The 16,829-nt window shown below is 42.3% G+C and overlaps 1 protein-coding gene across 4 annotated transcripts in view; it reads left to right on the top strand.

Moving 5' to 3' along the window:
* Positions 1-1,357: 1,357 nt before the first annotated feature.
* dtx1 (deltex 1, E3 ubiquitin ligase) overlaps positions 1,358-16,829 on the top strand; it is a 56,917-nt gene continuing 41,445 nt past the window's right edge. For 2 of the 4 annotated variants that reach the window (XR_003597510.1, XM_028033011.1), the window contains exons 1-2: positions 1,360-1,872; positions 2,344-2,924. Coding sequence is in view for 3 of the 4 variants with exons in the window: in XM_028033011.1 (XP_027888812.1) it covers positions 2,666-2,924 (259 nt within the window). In the remaining variant the exon portion in view is untranslated. Of the gene's footprint in view, positions 1,873-2,343; positions 2,925-16,829 lie in introns of all 4 variants that reach the window. The other 2 variants (XM_028033013.1, XM_028033012.1) reach the window with 2 other exon arrangements.

Here is a 16,829-nt window from a genome sequence, read left to right as displayed (position 1 = left end):
ATTTAGTTTTCTGGCCTACATGCCAAAAACACCTTGTATAGAGAAAAAACTAACACTGTACATCACCCTGAACACACCATGCAAATTTACATACATAGTGGTGGCAGCATCATGGTGTGGGACTGTTTGTCTTCACAAGTAGGAATGTGTGAAATATTCAGATTCTAAAGGTGCAAAGATGGTCTAAAAAATTTACTCAGAAGGCTTGCAGCTGTGAAAGGTAGTTCTAAGATTAACTCAGAAGCTATTTAGCACATCACACTTTGCAAGTTTTCATTTGTACAATGACATTGCAAGACATGTATCATACTCCTTTCTCCTATTTCAGCTTTCCTCCATTGGCTCCCTGCTATATCCAGAATAGAGTTTAACATTCTCCATGTGAAACCCTGAATCATCTGACTCAATAATAAATCAGAGATCTGATTGTTCCACATGTTTCTAACAGAGCAAAGTTGCATTATTTGCTGTTGTTTCAGTTTTCAACTTTCCTATCTTGATTTTTGTACTCTCTGTAAAATCTACATCTGGTCTTTAACTCCAGCTGTGACGCCTTTACTAGAGGGGGGGAGCGGGGCATCAGTTGAGCTACTGCTGCCTACAACTTGACATCAAATTATAGATCATACTTGATCCCATCTTTCAGTGTTTAACCCTGTTTCTCTCCCTAACAAAGCTACCGGCTGAGCTTTTGTTGCTCCTAACTTCCTGTGCTCTTTTTCTTTCCATCAGCCTTTAAAGCTATAAATGAAGCTGCTAAAGGAGCTACTACTCACATTAACTTCCTACTTTTCTGTAACATAGAAAATACTGATGTATTGGTGCTTCTGGTTTTTTTTTTTTTGTGTGTGTGCGCGTGTGTGTATATGTATATATATATATATATATATATATATGTGTGTATATATATGCTTTTTCTTGTCAAACCTCCAGTTTGTCATGGCAGATGATCGTTCACACACAGCTTTTTCCTGTTAAAGGTGAGTTTTTCCTCTCTACTGTTGCTACATGCTCATCCAGTCAGTGACTTGAAGCAATCTGCTTGGTTTCCTTGGATAAAACATTGTTTTATGACCAATTTGAATGATAATGTCAACTCTACTGACTTTTCTGTAAAGTCTCTTGAGATGAGGTGTGTTGTGAATTGGCGCTACATAAATAAACAGAATTGAACTGAATTGTGCCAGTCCCTCACATGCATTCTCAGTGATAGACACACTGCGGTTTTCACGTTTCAAAAATATATAGATAAGTTCAAAGGTCTTTGGTGCGTGTGCACCGTTTGTCGTCAGCTCCTCTCGTAGAGGATGCAGAGTTTATTTTGAAACCGGATACCGGAAATGCCAACTTTTCGTGTTTTCTGTGTAATTGACCAATAGGCGACATTTCTGTCCATGCATACAGGTGTGCACGGCTGCGCATACCGGAGCAGCGTGGGATGTGGTGTTTGCGTTAGGAGCGTCTGATTGTTAGTGTGACACGGACGGAAAGGAGCCTTCCTCCCCCACCAGCGAAGCGGCTTCTGTCTGCAAACCGCGCAACTAGGGCATGCATTCAGCCAGCACACAGCAGCGGCAGCGCACCAACAAGCCGCTGTGATCTGAGAGCCTCTGCACGGCGACGGCTCGCTCTTTCGTAACGGAGTCGGGGCAGCTTCAGCGTTTGCGGGACAATTTCGAGCTTTGAGTATAGGGACAGGTCTGTGAAAAGGCAGGCGTGTGTCGGAGGGTTTGCATCCCCTCTTTTTTGTTGTTATTGGGGGTTTTTTTTAACCCCCTTCGTATTGCTCTCTGGTTTTCATCCCGGATCCCGCAAGATGCAGCCTCTTACCTGACAGATCTGTGGCACCACAGCTGCTGCTGCTGCCTACAGGTCTGTATCTGTAACATCTCTTTTGAGGCATTTTCTCTGACTAGTTTTAACAGTTAATCTGGAGATCGCATGTGCTATTTTGTTGCTGTTGTATTTTTTCTGCTTCAGAGCAGATTGATCTGTCTCTGCAAGATACCGTCTAGATGATCTGATAATAGCTGGCTCTATTTTTATTTTTTTTTGCTGTGTTTGCACACTGCCCATCTATACATCTGATGGCAGATATTTTTGCTGCTGCTGCTGACACAGCTCCCATGCAGACTCGCTCAGTTTTCATAGATTTTGAAAGAAATCCGGCTCGCCAACAGGAGCAGAGCTGCAGCGTCCAGAGCAGATTTAGATGTGCGCCCTTTCCTGCAGAAACAGTAGCTGAAACTCATTTAGGACATCTCTTTATTAGTGGATTTATTTATTTATTGTTTTTGCTACTTGTCATTTGTTTAGTGAATGTCTTCTGTCTACCTGCTGTAGCTCTCCTGTCATCATCGGGATCTGTCCCCTTCAAACAGGACAAGATAGACTTCATCTCATCATCGAAAGTGGCCCCTGTCAAGAGAGAAACCTGCTGAAGATGACTTCATCCGAGCCGATTGCCTGAAAGCAGCATGAGATTACTGAGGACTATCATGCTGACCGCTGATTCGAGCTGTTTTCTCTTTTGAGGGCTGATCCAAAACAATGTTCCTGTGTGTGAGCTGACTGACCGGGGGCGTCAGGGGGCTGGGGGCTGCTGCTGGTGTTCTAGCACGGGGACACAGCCCAGCAGCTCAGACGCAGACACCGCCGGAGAAAGATGGCTCGCCCCGGGTCTGGGCTGCTGGTGCCCATGAATGGCGTGGGGTACCCGCCTCAGAACCTGGCCAGGGTGGTCGTCTGGGAGTGGCTGAACGAGCACGGGCGCTGGAGGCCGTACAGCGCGGCGGTGTGCCACCACATCGAGAACGTACTGAAGGGAGACGCCAGGGGAAGCGTGGTTCTCGGGCAGGTGGATGCCCAGCTCTCCCCTTACATCATCGACCTGCAGTCTATGCACCAGTTTCGGCAGGACACAGGTAAGAGGCAGGAGACCCTGGGCAGAGATGACTTAGCTGTTGCTTTCCAGGACACTGGAGACACTACAGTGGAAATTTATTATTGCCCCTTGCAGACTTTTTGTGTTGTTTTCTTTTTGTGTGTGTGTGTCTTTTTGTAAACTAAGACAAAGATAACCTGAGTAAATATGGATCAGTATTCATATAATGATTTAATTTAGCAGCTGGTAAACGCTATCCAAACCAAAAGTGAATAAATAATATCCTCTCAAACCTAATTACAGCCTGTGTCATCCTCCTTGGTGGCAACAACTGCCGCCAAGTGTTTGTGATAACTGGGAATCAGTCTTTGGTGTTGTAATTCAGCCACGTTGGAGAGATTTAGAGCAACTAGGGGAGATTTCAGTCAGATGTATGTCTGGATTTCAACTAGACTTCTCCAAAATTCTTCACTTTTCTCTTTTTTTTGTTTTTGACTGAGTCAGAGGTGGACTTGCTGCTGTCTGTGGTTTGGATCATTTCTCTGCTGCATCATCACCCAAGTGTGTTTGAGCTTAATGTCACGAAGCGGGTGCTAAACATTTTCCTGCGGGATTTTCTGGCAGAGAACACACACACACACACACACACACACACACACACGCACACCTTCCAAAAAGTTCCACTTTTGTTCTGGTCATTCCATGATATATTTTTTGGGGGGATCATCTAAATGTTTTAAGGTAAATGTGAGATGAGGCTTTTTGTTCCTTTTGGTCATCTGTGATTTTCACCTTAGAAAACTCCATTTTCTTTGACTTTCTCGCTCTTGGAAGCGAAAACAGAAGAAGTATAACTATGTAGGCAAATAATTTTCACAGCACTTTAAGAGTAGTTTCATGTCTTAAGCAGGCATGGGCCAGTTTGGGATTTTCACACTCTGGTAAGCTTGAGTAAAAACACCACCGTACCATCCTGTTAATACTTTGCTATGGCTGCTATATTAATATTTTGTGTCATTCATTTGCTGAGGCTGGTGAATGTAAGATGCAGAACTGAGAAGCAAACAGAAGACAAAGCACTAATGTGCTTCAAGTGAAGTTACGATGTTTTTTTTTTTTATGTTGACTCGTCGTCATCCAGCAGTTTGAATGCCATGACCTTGACTAAGGTCAGCAGGAGTGACCACCGTTTAGTCAGTGCCTTTCTGTTCACTCTCCTTTCAAAGAAAACGATTCCACTTGCGCGTGTGTCACGGGACAGTTTTTACATCTTCACAAGGTGACAAGAGGTACAGGATGACCCAGGACTGATTTCATCTGATGTAAACATGATAACCACAATCTTTTTTTGTCGTTGTTGTCATTTTTATCTAAGCAGGTGATGAAGGCAGGAATATGTTCACCTTTGATGACCTTCCAGTGGGAAACTAGTGCTATAAAAAAGGAACATGTAAAACATTTCCAGTCAGAACAACGGTCTGCTGTAAAAGTTAAAAGCAAAAATCTATATATATAGCACTGTAAGGGAAGATTTTTTTTGGTTTACACAACCTAAGTGCACTGCCTCCTACCTTCATTTCTGATGTAAATAATCATTCACTTCTATATAAAATCACCATGCAAACATTGACGACAATTCAACGGTTTCCAAAGCAGCCTTTGCATAAACCATGTTTCTGAGACTGGAGGTGTCTTTATGTGCTAAAAGTTTGAGTTGGTTCCCATTTTGCACCAGCAGTTAGCTTCTGCCTCGAGGACCAATTCATCAGCTTTTGTACAAAATGCAGATGAAAAGAGAGTTTGCTATAGCAGGTCACATAGTAACTGCTTGAAACCTTTTAACAGAGCCTTCCTTAAAAAAAAAATTCAAAATGGCGGAGTTCACGACTTCTGTTCAGTAATCCAAACTTTCATGTTTCATTTGTAAGCCTAAATGTTTATGATCAGCTAGAAATAAAGATGGCCACAAAATGAGCTTTATATCTGAAGCTTTACTGTGAGCAGTTTTCACATCTGCAACAAAAAAGTAACCACCTAAACATATTTCATAATTTTCTGTCATATGCTGTGGGTTTCTTGGTCTTCTTCTGTTTTTTCTTTCCGTAGACGTTATGCAACATGAAAGCGTCACGTGGCTCACAGACGTACACATGGGATCTGCAGAAGGTGACCCCGCAGTGCATGGAACTGCTCTGTGTCACCTTTAATGGGTTTGCTGTGGTTAATTTGCGAGTGCATTATTATATTAGAGTGCAGACGGAACAGAAGCACGGCTCTAATTCGGTAAGGGCTCTGCCTCATTGAATTAGATCCATCTGAAGTTTTACTGAGATGTGTGTGTGGCTGGTAACTGTCCGGTTTTACAAGCAAACATTGACTAAACGCAGATTATTTTTCTCCGGTTTGACTTTATTAGATGAGCAAATGTTCTGGGAGAGTTTTTCAGGCTTTGTGGGGGAAAAAAAGGTTTTTCAGGCTTTGTGGAAAAAAAAAGTTCATGCAGTTGCTGGTGATTATATAGTGCCCTTCGAAAGTATTCATATCCCTTGAACTGAAAATATCTGATGTGAATTTGTATTCAATCAAACCATCTCCACCATGAAACACGGCGCTGGCCGCATCATCCTACGGGGATGCTTTTATTCAGGAGGGACAGGGTAGTTAAGCCAGAGTCGGTGGCATGGTTGGATGGAGGTAAACCAGTGAGAGGCTGCAAAAAGAATCAGATGGAGGTCTGCCTTCCAGTAGGTCATCAGCCGCGCAGCCAGAGCTAATATGGAATCCTTTAATCAAATTGCATTAATGTGTTTGAATAGATCAGCCCTAAATCTAATTTAGAACTTGTGATGAGACTTGAAAACTGATGTTCACAGAGGTTTGCTGTCCACTAAGACAGAGCGCTTATCACAGGGAAATGTTGCTTTTAGACAATTTACTCAAAGGGACTGAACACAAATACCAAGAACTAAGTCCTTTATCAGTAAAAGACATAGAAAAACAATGTACATAAATGTACATAAATCCCTCTTCCACTGAAGGAGTATAAAAACCTTTTCAAGGCGCCTTGCATTTTGTAGAATTAGTTACGGAAGGAACAGGGATTCATAGTAAATAACGGCTTATTTCAGTTCCATTTGAATAAAACACATGGAAACAAACACAGCTGTTTTTCTTCACATCCCTTCAACCCTGGAATGCTCTACGAAGATGTCAGGTTTAGTTTCTGATCCTTCTCGTTGGCGTTGCCCTGTGCACAGCCTTACACGTGCCTCGAGTTTGACTGGCTGTGAGATGAACCAGTTAACACTTTGTCAGCCATTACCCCAGAGCAAGAGCTGGGCCTGGCGTTTATCTCGTCTCCCGGTGCCATTCGGAGCGCTGTCTTCACCTCTGTCTGGGATCAACCTGTCACGGCGCAGCCTGACGAGAATCCTCTGAACTCTCACCCCTCCACCCCCCTGCTCCTAAATGCGGCCAACCTCCAGCCAGGACATCGTCTTTGACGCATCGTGAGCTTGTCAAACATGGTGTTCGACGCATGCTGTCGGAAAATCTTATTCACTAGGGGAGTTGGTGATCTCATCCTCTGAGGCCAGTTTTAGCAGGAAACGAGAGTCAAATTTATTATTGTGGCACAATTGGGCAAGGAGGCGGTTTGACGTGCTCTACATAAAAAAAAACCATTATGAAACAAGCAATAAACATAAAATTTTGTCAAATGTCATCATCAAAATCATCAAGCAAATACACATCAAATATATTGATCAATGTTGTTCTTACTTCCACTCACAGGCAACTAAACTGGCGGGTATTTAGTCCTAGATTTAAAGGAAGTCAGTGTGCTGGCTGTCTTGCAGGTTTCTGGAAGTTTACTTCAGATTTGAGGAGCATAGAAGCTAAACGCTGCTTCTCCATGTTTGGTTCTGGTTCTGGGGAAGCGGAGCAAAGCAGAACCAAAACATCTGAGTGGTTTGCAATGTTGACACAACATCCATCCATTTTCTGTACACCCTTGTCCCTAGTGGGGTCAGGAGGGCTGCTGGTGGCTATCTCCAGCAAGACATTGCGGGAGAGAGGTGGGGTCTACCCTGGACAGGTCTCCAATCCATTGCAAGGTTGACACAACAACAGATCATTAAAATATTTTGGGTCAGTGATTTATCTATTTTCCTGGTTTTAGTCAGAATGTGAGCAGCAGGGTTCTGGATGAGCTGCAGCTGTCGGATTTTATTTGTTTTTAGGCAGACCTGTGAAGACGCTGTTGCAGTAATCAACAGCGACTAAAGATAAACGCATGGATGAGATTCTCTACATCTTGCTGGGACATTAGTCCTCTAATTCTGAAAATGTTCTTCAGGTGATTAGAGGCTGATTTTGTAGCTGCCTTTATGTGACTCTGAAGGTTCAGGTCTGAGTCCATCACTTCACCCACATTTCAGACCTGTTCACTAGCTTAGCTGTAATAACTGAAGCTAGTTATTACTAGCTGAAGCTGCGTGCTGACTCCGTAGGTCCAAAGATAATGATTTCAGTTTTGTTTATGTTCATCTGGAAAACGTTATTGAAGAATTCTGCCGTCCATGTATGAGAATGAAACGTTTACAGGATCTCGTGTGTGTGTGTGTGTGTGTGTGTGTGTGCTGTTCCATGCAGTGTTTGTGCCCCGTCCCAGTGAGCTGTGCAGGGTGTGTGGGTTTGGGAGGATCTCCTGTGGGCAGCAACCAGGCCGACTTATTCCGACTAATGAGACTGCAGGTTTTGTTTACAGTGCGCTCCCTGTAATCGGAGCGTCATGACGACGGCTCTGGCACCGCAGATGATGCTGGAGGGTCCCTCTCTTCGGCTGGCAGTCCAAACACATGTGTACTTAATTTGCACACGGCGCGGAAACCTCGATGAGGTCGGCCCACCGCGTGTGAAGGCAAAGGCGACGACTGGCTGCCGGCCAATCGGGATCGATCTGTTCCCCTCCCCAGATGCACGGCTGAAATTCTGAACAGTGCTTCGGACAGATCCCCTTGCGCTACAGCGCTCCCTGGGTGAAACAGACAGACCCGTCTGCAGTCACACACCAACACTCCCGGCCTGTCAGACAGACGTTACACTGATTGATTCTGCCGCCTGGCTTTTAAGCACTCACATCTTCAATATTTTCCGTTTTTAGGACGAGGGGTATGAGGCACAGATCAGCTCATCTGCATTCATGTGTGTGTGTGTGCGTGTGTGTGTCGCTCTCGCTTGTTGTGACCTTTTTTCTTGCCGAATAGAAATTTGCTTTGTGGGACGCAGAAATTGAAATGCAGCACGTGTCAACCGTGAATGATCTTTCCCACCGACATTGTGCAAATCGAATTTATATCCTGATTATTTGCTCGGGTGGCTTCCCCATGAGTTTAAGTCAGCGTTCAGGTTTGATATTTGCCAATCATAGGGTGACTGAAATGTTCATTTCCAAGTAAACTATGAAATAAAATTCACCATCGAACAAAATGCATGGTACCTTGCAAACGTATGTATGTGTCAGAGGTTTTCTTCACATTTTGCCACATTAAAACCACAAACTTAGCAGAATTTTTTGGGGGGACCAACAAAGAAGAAGATAGCTGAGAAAATGAATAGAAACTACACCAGGGGTGTCCAAACTTTTGCCACTTGAGCCAAAATCATCAGCTCAAAAGTACTTGTGGGTCAAAAAAATATGACTCTCAAAAACTAAAATCAACAAAAATTTGGCCCCGGGCCCCACTTTGAACACCACTTGATCTAAGGCCTTCTTTTAAACCTCTGGCTCACAATAAATCCCAATCTAATATGTTGAGGTTTGTGATGGCAACGTGACAAAATCCGACAACGTTTCCGCATGTCGGCATGTGTGCTGTATCTCGTTGCTGGGTATCTGAGGCCTCTGCAGTGTCATTGTGCGCAAGAAGGCCCATGTGCGTCTCAAAGATAAACCTCCATCGGCCGCTGATGGCTGCTGTGCTGCCACACCGAGGCTTTGTTTGTTTTGGTTGCAGAGGCTCCAGAGCCTCCTCTCTTCTGGCTCATTACCTACGACTAACTGCCCTCTCTCTCTGGCTAATTACTGAGCGTAAACAGCAGAAGACAAAGACCTCATTAGGGGTTACGGGCTGGTCGGGGGACTCGGTGCTGCTACCTGTGCACTGAAAAGGCTGCATATTGTTGAGGGAAGAGCTGTGAATTTGTTATTTTTCTCTCTCTCTATTTCTCTTTCTCTCCCTCCTTTGTTGCTCAGTATGGAGTATGTGTGGGAACAGTTTCGGTGGTCTGTGGGAGGAAGCTGTGAAAAGGATTCCTGCAATGTACGTGAAAAAGGTCAGGTGGCGTGCACGCCAGCTCTGACTGTGAAATCCCATCTGCATGAGAAGAAAGTGAAACCGTGCCATGAGTGGAGCCTATAGGCTTTAAAGTCTGCGCTTGTGTGCCGAGAGATGTAAGGAAGCCGGCTAGAAATAGAAGCGGAGCGTTTTGTCGTTGGGTGTGATTGTGGTGCGTTTGCCGTTGCTTTCAAATGGTTTCCAGCTGAGTGCATGCATCAGCGTTGCTGTGATGTTGGCTGGCACAGTGTGTTTGGTACGCTACTCTGATTACAGTAAGAAGCATCACTGTGTCGACAGTCATTCAGTGACGGACGCGTTTACTGACACCGTTTGCTTTTCATACTTCATCAGTGTCCAGAAACGTCTAATTATCTTGAGTTATATCATTACGCCAGGAAGTTCCCTCGGTTTGAAAATATAGTAATGTACCAACCAGAATTTCCTGGCCAGTGTCATTTTCTGTTTTCTTTTCATTTATTTATTTATTTTTAGGTCTGAGCTGCCCATTCTAAATTTGACGGATGCATTTTTTAATTAAGCACTACAAGACATAATTGAGCAACATCTGCTGCATTTTCTGTGATAGATTGTAGTTGTGAATTAAACAGGAAATAAAGAAATTACAAGTTTCTTCCAATGTATCCATCAAAGCACATCACTAACATTTATGTGATTTTTTTGCTCAATTAAAAAAAAAAAAAAAACAAAAAAAAAAACGTCCATTAGGCAACTTGATAGGACTGGGCAATGAATTGATTTGATCAGTTAATCAGAGTTTCTGTTTTTGAAGATTTATTTCTTAGATCGTTGTTTCCACCAATGCACTCCTTGGATTTCTATAGTTCAGAGTGGCAGCAGTCTGACCAAGAACTACCATCTTGTTTTACAGCTTCTATTTATTTGGACTTTCAATTCATTCGGTCAAGTGTTTTTTGTTTTGTTTTTTTTCTTAAGTAAAAACGGTGATTAAAATCAGATTTGGTATTTAAAAAAAGTAAGAAATGTTATTTTTAAACCACATCTCCCTGCCCTAGTATCTGCTGTCGTTTGGTGCGTTTATGCCAAACAGAAAATTGTGGGAATTCATAGTTTTGACACACTGATTTGTTGATTACCAGTCAGAGTAAGTTCTTTTTATTGGTCCTGATTTTAGGTCTAAAAATATTATCAGGATTTTACAATCCATTCTTCTTTAAAATCTCTATGTCTACTTCTAGTATCTCCACTAGCACAACTGCTTCCTCAGTCTCTCAAACCAATATCACAGCATATTTCTGTACACTTTGCACAAATCCTTTTTGTTTCTTTTCTGTTGGCTTTTTGTTATCGTTTTGTTTTTTGCCTCCTGATTTTACGCAAAGCTTAAAGACGGCTTTTGTCGCCTTCATTCATTGTGTGTGAAAAGGTGGTCTGTAAAAATAAAGACAGACTGATTGGTTGATGAGACCAAGCTTTGAGGCAACAAATTCTGCTGACGGATCTGGCGTAAAGCAAAGGTTTAACATGTGGAATAGCAGCTCTTGCCCACTGCTATGCATAGAGGATGACCTGTGATGCTGGGGGCCACTTCTCTTGTCAAGGGAACAAGGACTCTTTGAAATGGCAGGCAGATATGGGTGTGCTATTTTCATAGTGTTCATGGCTACTGTGAGGTAAATAGTTGCGATAATAAATATTCATCCTCTGTTAGTAGTAAAAGCTAATTGATGATCTATCCCACTGCTTACAACACAGTCAGGTTTTTTACTTTTGCTGTTTCAACTTCAGCATGGATACGGTCTGTTGCTATGTGTACAGCCATTGCAATAAGTACCACGAAATATTACCATCAGTATAGTTAAATTGTGATTTGTCAGAAAGAGGTTTTTAGCAGAATCGGAGCCGGGGCGGCCCTGAGGTGTCGCCCTCCTCGCGGGTCCGTTGGGCCCGAAGCAGCTGGCTGGACTCCACTCGGATGTCTGCAGGAAAAGGGAGATGGAGGGAGGAACCTGCAGAGGTGTGGAGTGAGGAGGAACACGGGGAGAGGTGGAACGGTTTCCTGATGGGAAGTGACAGACTGGAGGAAGGGAATGAATCACAGGAGGCTGCTTGAGCGTTGTTGCTGTGAAACATCCACTTAAGCCTAATGGTTTCCTATTTAATTTTATTTTAATCAAGCCTTATTTATTGATATTTGTTGCTGGCTATCTGATTAAGCATTTCTTCTGGTGAGTGCGATGGTGGGAGGCTGATGGCTGCCACGAAGACCAGCATGATGCTGCACAGGACTTTGAAATAAACTGGAGTCTCCAGTTTCTGGCACATATTCTACAGTTTTTTTCTTTTGTTTTTGGTAGTTAAAATGAATAAAATCATCTAAAACTTGCAAAATATGTTGTTTATATAGTTAAATATTTATTGTATCAATTACTGGGTACAGTATTTTGATTCCTGACCATTTTAGGACTTTCAGGAATGAACAGTCAAAAGTTCAAAACCCAAGATGCATTAAAAAAAAGACAACTTTGTAATAGAACGGTTTGTAAAACCAACAAATGAAGCAGAACCATTGCATATTGTTCTGGGTACACTGCTACGAACAGAACAAAAACACATTCTTTTTTATTTTTTTACACTTTTTAGTAGTATTCAAATTGTGATATGTGATGAGAATGACCCGAGTAAACGCAGCAATAAAACAACAGCGACAAAACAGAGAAGCAACCTTCTAAACTCTTATTTCACTTTTTTGGAAAGCTGACTTTAATTTCACTAGCCACACCCAGGTCTGAATACTCCCAAATCTGTATAATCAATAACCCACCTAACAACATGAAGTAGGCTAAATGACCTCAAAAGCAACGCATAATACCAAATATAATTCAAGAACAGACAAGAAACAAAGTACTTGACTTTTATAGTAAGAAACACTATCCACAAATAAAGAAAACATGGAACTGTGATAAACCTTCCTAAGAGTGGCCCGTCTACCAAAACTACGGCAAGATTGCCATGACAACAATGAGATTGCTAAGTACCCAGAAAACATCTGAATGCTGAACACATATTTGCCCCAATTAAGTTTGAAAGCAAAAATCACTGCTAGAAAAAAACTACACAAATTTCAATGTCAGATTTACTAAACAACGCCTTGATGACCCTCTAGAAATTTAGAAACATATTTTGTGGAATGTTTTGGAGAAAAGTTTGATTTTTTACATTTTTTTTCTGCACATCTGGTTTAAAGTTCACACAGGATTCCAGTGAAAGCTCATCATGCTCAGAATAAACATGGTGGCGGCAGCGTGATGGTCTGTGGCTACAAAACAATAGAGTCAGTCCGCAACCTCAGCTGTGTGCTTAAACAGGCCGCTTTGTGTGCTAACAAATGAATTCATTGTTGGGGGAAACGTGTTTTTTATTGGGTCAGGATATCTTTTATATTGAAATTTGTCTTAATTCGAAACAGCTTACAAAAAAGCTCATCAGAAAGAAATTACGGTTCTCCTCTTAATAATCCCCGTAGTTTTGTTTTAAAGCATCAGGCAGACAGTTATTGAGTTTAAAGCCAACCTGATTTCCACCTCGTTGGGTCTGTTTCTCGCTCCACATCTTTATTACATTACTGTGATAAGTTTAGTGTCCACAGCTCCTAGCAGCTCCTAGCAGCTCCTAGCAGCTTCTGGCTTCGGTCGTGGAATCGTTTCCTCACGTCACGTTCGAACTTGTAATCCAGCAAGTCGCCGCTTTCAACTTCTAAAGTGAATATCTTACTTTTCCATCAAGGAGGCGGTTTTAAAGCTGCTCTCCGCACCGCTTTTACCCCAACCCCCGTCCCCTTATCAGGCTTGTCTGGGAGGTCGCTCAGATCAGAGCTCGGGAGTCTGACTCGGCCCGCTGCTGCCAGAAAGCGAGGATTATCAAAGGCATTATCAAAGCATTGTCTGTGTAAACTCCGCTTCATCTCCTGCTTCCGTTTATTGGCTGACTCCTTGTTGAACAAATGTGCGTCGAGCCTCCGTCTTAAAGTATCCTGGCGCTCATGTAAATCACTCCTCTCGCACAGGTCGGAACAGCTTTAGCATAATGTGATTAAATGTAGTGAACATAAAACCATCTGAATGAATGATAGTTAATAGTGAATCATTTTGTATTGGTTGTCTTCTATTTTTATGTCCTACATGTATAGCTCTCCTTTTGTTTTGAATGTCATGAACATTTGCTTACTTTTGAAAGATATTTATGTTGAATGACCACTTTGTTGTGTTGTTGGACTGTTCTCACTGTTCTAACACTGTTTAAAAATTAGGGTGTTTTCACACCTGACAGTCTGGTGGACTCGGTTCTAAATTTGTGACAATTTCAGCTGGTGTAGTTCGTTTTCAAACTGCTCTGCGTCAAACGATTCAAAGTCTTTGAGAAACCTGTTTACCCTCGGCCCGTGGTGGCGCCGCACCAAGAGCCACTGAAGGAAACAACATGAAAAACCTCCGAACAAGACACCGAGCGCAACTTCCTTCTTCACAAAATGACAACAAAAGTGGAGCAGCGTCAGATTTGAGCAGTTGTAGGATTTCTCTTTAGTCTTTGGTAAAAGGCTCCGAGACATTTCTCCCACTAGCGCTGGACCCGCACAATTGTTTGGGTTGGATTTAACCAGAACGCCCTGCGACATAGTCTACTTCCAGCTTTTGGAGCAGTGTCCGGGCGGCATCCACTTGCACATTCAAGCTGTGCCAGGTCACTTCAGCCGAACCGAGACCCAGGTTTTTAGGCAGATCCGCATCATGGTTCGCCAAACAAACCGGACTTTCTAATCAAAAGTGCCAGATTTCAATTAAAGCAGGCTGAACTGGACTGGTGTGAATGCCCCAGTTAACCAGTCGACCAGTAACTTCACTTGAGGATTATGGTTTAATGTTCATTTAGCAATAATTGCTATTTATTCAATAATAATTCAGGTCATTTTGAACATCCTTTCCTAAAAAGCTCCCAATACCATGCTAAGTATCGGTTGCTCCATTATCCGAAACCATTTGGATCTGCATATCTGGCTGCAAAGGTTTTGACGTCGACTTTTCCTTCTCACAGCAAGGTCAAAAGCTGTTTGGAGCGATGACAAAAAGAGGGAGAATATTTGTGGCGAAGCGTGGCTCAGGCCCTACAAGCAATATCACTTATTTTGATTGTGTGCTGCCTGAGCAGTTGCTGGAATATCAATGCGAGGTGTTCCCCGCCCTCCTCTCCTCCGTTCTCTGTGTCACCTGTAAGTACTTCTAAATCACGGTTCTTGGTACGAGGCCAAACCCGGCAAGCAGGAGGAGCGTCCTGCAGTAACTTGTGAGAGGAGGAAGTGTGCCAGGTGGTGCTGGCAGCCCGCATCCACTTCTCCTTCGCGGAGGAGCTGCTCAGATACCATCGCATGTCTGGAAATGTGTTTCGAGGTTTAAACCTGCGGGCCATCGTGATTCCACGCCGTTTGCCTCCAGTTATGTGCTTTGCATCAATGCATTTCAGTCAGAGAGGCGTTTGTCAGGTGAAAGAATGTGAATGTTGTCGTTGCAAAGTCTTTCAGGTGCTGATTCATGTCCGAGTCCCATCGGTTTTTTTATGACGGATTTGTTTCAGTGTGAGAAAGACCATAGCAGCATTAGTATATACGTATATATACAGTGTATATATATATATACAGTATATATATACAGTATATATAATGCTTGTCTCTATTCTTTGTCCTGCTGCTCACCTTGACAGATGGTGAGCAGCTTGGACGTTTTTTCTATTCTTGATTGAAAATGGGAAAAGTGATTAATAAACGAAACTCAAACATAAAGCAATGAATAATCAAAATGTAAAAATAAATAAGTAAAAATAGACATATCGCATCTAGATTGAAGTTTTAAAATCCACTGGTGTAAGAATTATGCATGCATCGAATAATAAGCCTTCACAGCGCTTTCACTGCTCGGGAATTATAAAACTGTAAGGAGTCTTTACTGGGAATAAGTCATATGGAGGTGGAAGTTGGTATTTTTCAAAATAAAATACTCCAAAAGCTGCAGTTAAAATGAGAAACTTGACGGACCGGCCAAGTCGACATGAGCTGCAGGAGAAGTAGAGAAAAGCCCAAGAAGCAGATTAAGCTTCACATCACTGTGTGAGTTGTTGTTATGCAGGATTTAGCTAATGTACATCGTCAGTTAGAATGGCAAACATTGCAAAACAGCAGCCTTTATGTGTATTTCCTTGAGTTTGCAATTCTCAGATTTTCAAAAAGGCTGCCAACATTTTTACACCAGGATGTTGAAAAACAGACAGAAATGGAAATCTCAAAAGGCTTAGAAAAAAAAAAAGGCATTCCCCTCTGGCTGGCATTAGCATGGTTTGCTAATGCCATTTACTGATACAGAGATACATTTTCAGTCAAAAGTTTACAAAGACTGAGATTACTACTTCAGTCACCTTGGTAAATCCCTGATGATGATGATGATGTCATGGTTTTGTAAGCTTGTGACAGGTTGAAGCACACACAAATCAGAGACATTTTAACATGAGTTAAATGAGGACATGTTTTAAGACAATACCTCAACCACACTGCTTCTTCATGTGACAAGATATCAGGAGGAGAACTGTGGCCCTCTGTGGAGCTGGATCATGCATCTCCTTAAGGTTAAATATTCATCTGCTCAAACAATACAAGCATGAACAGCATGCACTCCAACCCCTCATACCGTTCAGAAACCTCTGTTGTAAATAAAGTGACTTCACTGTGTTGCTACAATTACGACTAAGTGTCCTTCCTCTGGGAGCTGCACAGGGTTTATTCTTCCTGTTGCACCCTCTTATCCTGCAGCAAGAAGTAAAATGAAAAAAAAAAAAAAAAAAAAAAATATATATATATATAATTTTAGATTCATTTTTCTTTTTTTCTACATCTCTGAGTTTAATACTAATTAAATGAGTTGACCCTTATCTCCTCTAGAGTAATAACACGTTCTAAGAATGTCATAAATGATTCATTAATCATAGGTCCTTTTGAATTATGCATATTTCTTCCAGCTGTTGGGAACCCGAGGGCATGAAATCGTCTCATTGAAGCGAACCCTTTTCAGCGATATCTGTACAATGAGAAGAAAACCATCTTTCTGGCTCAGAAACACTCTACTGTTGATAATTCAGCGACTTCCGCTTCCTCCTTTGCCAAATCAGCACAATCGATAACTTTCGAATCGTTTTGAGGCGGGCTGCATTTGTCGAAACTCCTAACAGTCTAGCGGTAGTCTTTGCAGCCTTATTCATGCTTTTAGCCCTAAAATGGCAAAGATTTGACCTCAACCACAACCGGCCTCTTACATGAACTGTCTACTTTGGGATTATAGATGAACTGTGCAACGCAGAAATATAGAGGAGCATTTTGGACGAGCACTTGATATGTAGTTTAAAGTCTGAACGCTGCACAAATGGGACTAAAGTTGTGAGTCCATGGGGGAAAGGTACTGGACCTGATTTTTAAATAAAAAGAAAAATAAAACATCCTTGAGAAAGAGCAGCACAGTTGAGGTGAAATTGTTGAACACATCACCACTTTGTGCAGTTGAAGCACTTTGACGCCCTCTCAACGCTCT

The sequence above is a fragment of the Xiphophorus couchianus genome, chromosome 12, assembly GCF_001444195.1.
Source record: "Xiphophorus couchianus chromosome 12, X_couchianus-1.0, whole genome shotgun sequence".
Classification (NCBI taxonomy): Eukaryota; Metazoa; Chordata; class Actinopteri; order Cyprinodontiformes; family Poeciliidae; genus Xiphophorus; species Xiphophorus couchianus.
The sequence above is the reverse complement of the archived record's forward strand: the minus strand, read 5'-3'. Positions and strand labels throughout refer to the sequence as shown.